Genomic DNA, 9,043 nt, shown 5'->3' on the forward strand with positions numbered 1-9,043 from the left:
GTAAAGTGGTTTTTGATTAGTGTTAATGGCCGGGACTAAATAGCCTTCAGCTTTTCCACTGGCTACACCTGTTATGTGTGTGCGACAATGGGCCGCTGCGCTCAAGGGCAAGCTAGCAATTCATCAAGTTGAAAAAGATACAGCCGGCATGCAGTGACAAACAGGTTTTTATGTCTAAACCTGCACCCTAAACTTTAACCTCCACCCCGTCTGGTTCACTTTCAGCTATTTCGAGAATGCTGCTTGATGGTGGCTGAGGTGCAGAGTGTCTCCCTGCAGCCACAGCAGAGGAGTTTCAGTATGTCAGCAGCACTGGAATACACACAGTAAGAATGAGGCTTTTCTCGTGCATACTCTAACCGCGATCCACTCGTGGCCCAGAAAGACAGGCTGCAGCACCCGCTCTCCAAAAAAAAAAACCACTCGGCATCTGGTGCAACAGACAGCCTTGCATGTTAATGCAGAGTTAATATTATTATTATGAACTGCGAGTGACTTCGCATGTTAGTGAGCGCTCTGTCAAATTAATGTCAGTTCCATTAATGCCGCCGTCTATTTCGTGTCACAAGTACGCCTGCGTCAGACTCCCGCCTGCTCGGGCTCACTGGGGCTGGATTTGGAAACACACAAAGGAACACACACACACACACACACACACACACAAGCACCCAGCCTACCTCATGAAAAGATTCACACCCCTGCATCTCAGCAGTAGATACATATTTACACATGCACTCACACACACACACATCTTTTCTCTACAGAGGCGAGAGACGAGGGGAGGAAAATGAATGTCCTGACTCATTTATCACATAGCCCCAAAAGTACAGATGAATCCAGTGATGAAAATCTGTCCTGAGAAATGTCAGGAAGATATTAACTCCAATACATCAAAGTGGAGCTGCAGTCTCAGAGCTGACTGCCAGCCGATGCTCCGAGCCTTTAGTTAAATAGGGGGAGCACACCAGCGCTGATGTAATTTTAGCCAACTCTGACCATTTGTCACACAGAAATGAGTAAATAAAGACACAAGTCACTTCCACCCGGAGAATAACATCCGAAATGATGCAGAGCGAATTGCATTAGCGCGCAAATGCCATTCTTTAGATCTGTCTGATCTCAATGAAGTGTGAGAGAGTGAAGGCAAAGAAAAGAAGAGGGAAATTGCCTTTTCATGTAGATTTCACTAATCGCTTCCCTAACAAAATACGGCAGACTTGTACTAATAAGTAAGTTAAGGCTCAGTGGACAGATAGAGTGAAACAGCACAGAGGCTAATGGAATTGAGAGCTTTCCATGCCTCCATGGGTGTCTTAATTGTCAAAAGGAGATTCTCGCAGGAGTATTTCACCACATGCCTGCTGGATTGTGGGAAGCCTAAATTGGAGTGCGACTCACTGGGCTTGTTTTAAGCCAGAGCTTCTCTTGTGTGTGCAAGGTGGATCAAATCCCTTATCCAACGTCTGGAAACAGGTCCTGTGATTCACTCCTTGTTTATTTGGCAACCAGCTCATACAAAGTATACGTTTTCAGTGCAGCCAACAGGGACTGCAGCAGACTCGTATCTAAAATCTATAACTGCTACTGTTCTGTGCTTTTTCATCTTGCACTCTCTCCTGGAACGTATTATGTGCTAATTTATTTTTGCATGGATTTATTTATTCATAAATATTCATTCTGAATGTCACATATGTGATTCATTAGAAAGAAATATTGCTTTTTCAATCTCAGCCAGCTAAGAGTTATTGGCTCTCGTTGCTATTGTTATCACAATACCTTCACAGTGATAGTATTTTAGCATTGCTGCTCCTCACTAGTTATTACAGCACCAGAAACTTCCAACCACTCTGGTTCATTAGCAGGGAAATTGGACTGTATGGGACTCCATGAGAGATAGAGAATGTGCTTTTAATCTAAAAAGGTCAATGTGCGCGAGCTATTTTGGAGATTCACCGCGAGCTTGTAATTGGGGCCTTGTCTGAAGACAATGTAGAATTAAATGAAGACAAAGTTACAGAGCGTGTGGTTGGCCTTTGATGAGAATCAGGGAGTGAGGACCCTTCATTTGCAACCTTTAATCAGTCCAATGAGATCAGATTCGCATGCGATTCTAGAAGAAAAGAAAGTGGGGGGAGAAATGAAATGGTAATTAGTATTGATTACCTATGGGCATATGACCCTGCGGTCTCCCTTTGCATTCTTAAATCAACCCAGATTATTGGATTTACTAATTTCATGCTCAGAGAGAAGTAGCCAGCAACATGAAAATGCCTCCACAATGAACCATGTGCCAATTGGGGTCCGAGGAAATTATAGCGATGGGAAACGAGGCGTCCTTTTGTGCAGAGGCGTGGGAGTGAGGCTAAATTAACCACACCGGTTTAAGTTAAGGATGATAATTATTCTACGAGGGTCTGAAGGGAGTAAAGGTGATTCAGGTAGATTTTTCTACAAATTACATTTCCCGTCACCGCACTGTCGCTAAGAGATGGCCTCATCCCGGCCATATATGCATGTAATTACTCACAGTTAAGAGAAAAAAAGTAGCCCATTTAGCCGAGAAAAAGCAGCCCAATTACATGTATACACAATTAATACACCCATGGGAAATTGAAATTTTCTTTCAAATGATAAGATTAATTCCTAATTATGGCTGCAGACACACACATACACACATATATGCACATTCACACAAGGCCTCACACAGTTAATCTACTTTAGAGGATTTAAGCCACCATATAGTGAAATTGTGAAGAGCAGAAGTGGACAGCAACTGATGGAGGGAATCCGTGTCATAATGCACCCGATGAACCCGGGCACCGGCGATGTGACGGTGCTCTGCCGCCATCTGCTGGCTCTTAGGTGGAACATTTAAAAACACCAGCACTAGTGCTGAGTCCGGGGGACGTCTTGAATCTGGCTTTAAGCAATTAGTTTGGTTTATCAGAAGATGCTTCTTTAAATTCTGTTTCCACACTTCCTGCCCGACATCTTTGGGTTTATTGAAGAGGAAATACTGGAAATGATTTTTTCTTCAGTATTTTAGTCCTTCCAGGGGAAGTGGTCTGAAGCTTGTTTGCTGTTAGATTGGCCTGTTTTGCATGACAAATTGAGCAATTTCCCCTTATTTTTACAAGATATTTTTACTAATCATGTTTTCCATTTGTTGCCTCTATGTATTTCTCTACTGTGTTTATATTGTTAACAAGCTGAATGACAACAGACCACCATTGCAGAGAATTTTTTTTCTTGAAAAAGCATGAAGGTATTATGAAACAGCGCCTGGGCACAGACATGCAAAAAGCCCCCCACCCGTCCTACATATCAATAAGACAAACGGTGAGGTTGTTTTGTTCCTCTATGTGTTCGTTTTGTAGTCAATTTCAATCAAGTGATTTCAAACTGAGGCTCTGGCCCAGTGGCACCCTGCCCCTTAGATCCCCCCGGGCCTGTGCTCCGTAGGCCTGTTCAGTAATCCTTCTATGGCCACTAACCTGCTGGTGGGTGATCCTTTTCAAGCTCTGGTGAAACCCAATGAAATGTATCTGATTCAAGTGAAGATCCAAAATGATATTTCAGGTTGAATTTTTGGGAAACGTGTATCAAATGATGCACATGAAGAATATTTCCATTAGATGTGGTGCTGCCATGAATTATCAGTCTTGGGTTTGAATATTTCATTCTGCTAAAATCATACAGTTTAAATGATGAGCTGGGAAGACTCGATAAAGAATACATATGATACTGTCAGATAGAGTGCGATACAACGATCTTTCCAACTTCAAAGCTACTTAAAGGACCAGTGTGTAGGATTTAGTGGCATCTAGCGGTGGAGTTGCAGATTACACCTTCACCATCCCTTTATAAGCATGTAGGAGAAACTATGGTTGCCATGAAACACACCAAGTCCCTATCAAGAGCCAGGGTTTGTCCGTCCTGGGCTACTGTAGAAACATAATGATTCCTATATAAAACATACCTATGAATGTCATATTCCCTTTCTGCCAATAGATCCTCCTAAATGTTACACACTGGACCTTTAAAGGATGTTAAGGAGTTAAATAAATAAATCCAGCGACACTAATCAATAGGTTACACTTCTCAAGTCTGAATTTTATTCTGTGGGAAACATTAGTCTCTTACACGTTTAACTTGTTGGTGCAATATGACAGACAGCTACTCAGTACAGCAGTGCCTACAGTTAATATAGCCATGTTTACAAGCAAAATAAACAATGTTAAAAAGATAAATATTAGTCTCAGTGTAAAGCACAGCACACAGTTCTCTTTACTTGCAGCAGTAGAACTGTATTGCATCAGTCTCACATAAATATGCTGAACCTCACACTGGTTCTAGGCAGATATACACACTGGTTTTTACAACAGATGCAATGTCTATTCTGTCCTCGTGCAGCTCTGGGCTCAGAGCCTGCCTAAGCAACTGCAGACAGAGAAAGTGCAATTTGAAAACAACGGTGACACTAAAACATCCAGGGCAACGAGGACACACTGAGGCATGGCAGGACAGCTGTGTGTATGTGTGCGACGAGTATGTGTGTGTGTTTGATATTAGAAACACTGCAGAGGCTAGGTTACAGTTCATGAGTTTGTCAAGGCAGAACAGAGAGGAGTGACATTGAAGGAAATGACACAGACAGGAAATGAATGAGGCCAAACGGAGACGGTTGTTGGCGTTACTGAAGCTCTTACAACACACGTACCGACGCCTCACAGACTCTCAGTCGTACACACAGACTTTGCAGGCCACCGTATGTACTGGCCTTCACATGGCTACTGAAGCGTCCGACTCTTTAGGCCGGTTGCGTACGACGTGCTCCAGCTGTCCGGAGTCTGAGACGTCGTAGCTCGTCTTGTACTTAGCCAGGATCTTCATCAGAGGACGCAGCTTCAACCACCACTGCTCCTTCGGGATCCTGTGACTGCAGACAGACGGGGAAATCTCAGCACTTTTTTTACGCTGTTGTTACAAATGTCTGATGTTCACTTCTGACGGTAACACATCTAATACATTCTAATGAATGGGGAGCAGTGAAAAGATCAATTCCCATCTGGATATGTGCTACAAGAGTGACTTGGAATGCTAAAACTGGTATTTGTGATCATTGGTGGATCAGCTCAAACAGGAATATTTAATGATAACAATTATCTAACAATTTTTATACAGGTTACGTATATTTATGAATATTGGCATCATTACAATTTACACATCACCTTAGTTTTGGCAGCAGGTTGGGTGAGCCAGCCAACATGAAACAATTAGAAAAATAGAACTGCCAGTGTGGTTATGTCTTATTGTGCATTTTATTATCTTAAGCACTCAGTACCTGGCTTCTTATTGAGTGTATTATATTATCTCCGGCTCTCTGTTGAAGGGGTAAAGTCTGGGAACTCATCAGACACTAGTTGGAATGCTACAATGGTCAAAATCGATGCAGCAGAGGCCGAGATATCCTGATTTTTAGTTAATATGACTCAAGCTCCAAAAATGCTAGATTTCCCATAATGCAATTCAATAACCATCCTTGCCTTCTAAATACATATTTCTTTCACCCCTCGCACCCCTAGCTTGTACTACAGGCTTTCTGACTTTGGAGAGCTCCCTTTAGAGCCACAGTAGACATTACACAACTGTATCACATTGGTAGAGTCCCTGAAGTAGTGTGGTACGTACACAAAGTCTGTCTCATCCTTGAGTTGTACAACGGGCTGGAAGACCAGAGCCCTGCGCCGCATCCCCAGCAGACAGCAGGAGTCCTCGGTGTTAGCAAACACTCGGCCTGCAGGGAAACAGCGTAGCATCAGAGGTGGAAACACAGGAACGTCATGTAGCTGTGTGGTTGCAAACATACAGTAGCATAGAACAGACATTTGACAGTGGGTTTGAGAGCTTGTGATGATGACTCTTTTCTTCTAGCCAGTGGCTACCTTGAAGATTGTAAATGAAACTATTATTGCATGGATCTACAGGAGGACTACCATGGGGTGGTACAACAGAAAATCTAAAAACAATATACAAAGAGGTGATGGTACAGGAACCGTCACTACTAAAAAGCAACATAAAGCACCATAGACAGAAATGTGGGGAGAAGCAGGAAAGAGAAACATGTGTACTTATTCATTCAGCCCATGCTCATATTTCAGATAACTCTTGAACTGGAAATAGGGTAGCATGGTGGCTGCTGATAAGTGTGTAAGGCACATTGTAGCTGACAGACAGGGACATGGAGCTAAATATAAAGATGTAGATGGTCATGGAGCCAGCATGAAAAAAGAGGTTTTACCTTCATCTTATGTCATCCATGTGTATGGGAAATAGAAAAAAACAAAGAGGAGTTTTAACTTTAATTGTAGCCTTTATACACATGCAGTGTTGTTTTAAGACAAACTGTTTAGAGGTACACAGCACTCAGTTGTCAGTGTCATTTATCAAAAAAGGAAGGCTAAATACATTCAAGTCAATACCTCATTAAGCTGTTATGCTGATGAATGTAAATGATCAATAAATGATTTCCTTTGAGAGGATTAAAATACATCAAAATGTCAGACAGAGTGACTCCATGACAGATCTGGGTAAAGGTTTGCGGTCACGCCTCTGCAGGGAGGGAGGAGCAACTACCGCAGGTCCTTTCTCTAATACTGAAGAGGAACATTGACCTTACCCTGTCTGAACGTCTCCACCAGCTTTTTGGTGACCCACTGCATCGCCTTGGCAGAGATCTTGGTCCCAAAGTTACGGTCAAACGGAGATGGTGCTCCTCCCTTACAAAAGAATCAAAATGTAGCTTTTTAACACAAAACAACAATTAAGTTTGTTTTAGACTGTATGTCTTAAATATATACACATCGTTTTTTGGTGTATCATTTGATTGATGATTAAGAGACAAATATGCAAGACTAAATTCAAACGCATATTTAAATTATTATTATATAAAAAGAAATAAAGTATATATTTGAAGTTGTTAATTGTGCCATGTTTAAAACTCTTCACCAAATCTACATTCATTTTTTCTTTTCTGTATCCCATTGCTTGCTGCAGACACTACCCAGTTCCTCTTGGGGATCATCAAAGTTTTGTTTGATCCAGTTTTATCTGCGCTAATCTCAAGACGCACAAAGCCCATCCATGTCAAACGGGAACATGCATATTCATGATACAAATTTAGAAAATTGTTCATTAGTCTGGACGAATTGTTACCCCTGACACTGCTACTCCCATTTTGTCCGTATGAACTGGTAACCAGTGTGGCTGCGCCTACCTGCTGCATGTGTCCTAGCACATTCTTCCTGGAGTCAAACACTCCCTTCCCTTCTTCAGAGTACAGCTGGTAGATAAAGTCAGTTGTGTAGTTCTCATTACAGTTCTCATTCCTGCACACACACACACACACACACACATACACACAGTAAAAAAAAGTTAGACACCCGAGTCTACATCTACCTGTTGCTGCTATGAGAGAGATGTTGCATTATTAGCTTCTTTTCTCACTGACTTCATGTTATAGAGACATCACGATGAGAGGTGCACTGCAAAATGTCTGTTAAACTGATGACATCAGCGTTGGATCTGTTTACTATACAAGCAGCTTAACATCAAATACAGAGGGCTGCAGCAGCAGATTTATTCCCCCTTACATAATCACTAAGGGATGAAGCATTAAAATGTACTGACTGTTTGGACTGTGTGGAGTCATTTAAGCTGATGTTGTTACCTGAGGACGAGTCCTCTTTGAATGCTGGTCTTCATTTTCTCTGTCAAATGTTCAACATTGGCCTGTGGGAATAAATAGTACATGTGAGTAATGTTGACCAGTAGATGACACTGTACTGAAGAGTTGGGCTTGAACGCCCTCTAGTGGATGGAGTAAGAGATTATGTGTTGGAGAGTGGATGCTTCCAACTCTGACAGAGAGTAGAGGAAGGATGTAACCTGTTGTATGTTACGAAGAGCTGGCGTGTTACCTGCAGGTCTTTGATGTCGAACGGCTCCTCATAGATGTAGGCAGCGTCAGCTCCTGCAGCCAGGCCTCCTACACTGGCCAGGTAGCCACAGTAGCCTCCCATGGTCTCAATGATGAACACGCGTCTCTTGGTCCCACTGGCCGACTGCTTGATGCGGTCACAAGTCTGACACACGCATATGAACTCACAATGTTAGTATACGTGTAGTGATTATTACAAGCTAATGATTATGAAACATGTTTAATATATCAAAGTGTCAAACCAGCAAGATTTGAAGTGTGATTATTAGAGGTCATATAGTGTTTAAGTAAGACATTCCACATAGAAAACCAAAAGCAAAACACTCTTGTCAAGGCCAGCATGCTTATTTTTTCAATCTGCACGAGTCAACTTGCTATGTTAAAACAGTTCATGCAGATTTCACCAGTTAAAACTGGAGTCCTGCATAAGGATGAGAGAGCACATCAAACAGTAAACGGCAGATATCATTTACAGTTCAACTGTTCTACACTTGGATACAATTCGATTTCTTTTCTGCTTCATCTGAGAATGGTACTTTACTTTGGCAGTCCAATGCTGATAGTCAGTGTATCAGGTGACTGTGATGTCAGCAAAAGGTGCAGAGTTTGAGATGCTACAGCAGTGTCAGAGGGGCATTCCAGTGATTTAACGTTCACTTCCATAAAGGTAGAGACAGATTAAAGAAACCATGGTCTAAATCAGGACAGCAGAGGCCAACATATTCTGAGTTTTAGTCCTTAGAATGTCAAGCTCCAAAAACGCTGGATCCTGCATTTCCTTTAATGCAACTTGAGGACATCTTTCATGAGACCCAACTTGTAGCACAATTCCTGATGAGTAAACTGAACTTAACGTGTGCATCTTCTGGAGTGCCCCTTTAACATTGTACATATATTCAGTGTTTGGGTTAAAGTTAGTCTTATACCTGAGGCTAATGTTAGAACTACAGTCAGGGTAAGCTTTGAGTTGGCAATGGCAATGTTAATTTGATTTATAGAGTTCATTTTATTACATGTTAACTCCATGTGTTTTAGCACTATACA

The 9,043-nt window shown here is 42.0% G+C and overlaps 1 protein-coding gene across 7 annotated transcripts in view; it reads right to left on the reverse strand.

The window, feature by feature from the left end:
- Positions 1–4,088: 4,088 nt before the first annotated feature.
- The window catches only part of pfkpa (phosphofructokinase, platelet a), a 20,373-nt gene continuing 15,418 nt past the window's right edge, over positions 4,089–9,043 (reverse strand). For 4 of the 7 annotated variants that reach the window (XM_035682165.1, XM_035682181.1, XM_035682173.1 and 1 more), the window contains exons 17-22: positions 7,980–8,144; positions 7,730–7,791; positions 7,277–7,388; positions 6,680–6,779; positions 5,692–5,797; positions 4,089–4,939 (exon numbers count right to left, since the gene is read on the reverse strand). In XM_035682165.1, coding sequence (XP_035538058.1) covers positions 4,783–4,939; positions 5,692–5,797; positions 6,680–6,779; positions 7,277–7,388; positions 7,730–7,791; positions 7,980–8,144 — 702 coding nt within the window. In that variant the 3' untranslated portion in view covers positions 4,089–4,782. Of the gene's footprint in view, positions 4,940–5,691; positions 5,798–6,301; positions 6,308–6,679; positions 6,780–7,276; positions 7,389–7,729; positions 7,792–7,979; positions 8,145–9,043 lie in introns of all 7 variants that reach the window. The other 3 variants (XM_035682138.1, XM_035682156.1, XM_035682147.1) reach the window with 1 other exon arrangement.

The sequence above is a fragment of the Morone saxatilis genome, unplaced genomic scaffold (genome assembly GCF_004916995.1).
Source record: "Morone saxatilis isolate NCDOM2014 unplaced genomic scaffold, NCSU_SB_2.0 Contig0, whole genome shotgun sequence".
Classification (NCBI taxonomy): domain Eukaryota; kingdom Metazoa; phylum Chordata; class Actinopteri; family Moronidae; genus Morone; species Morone saxatilis.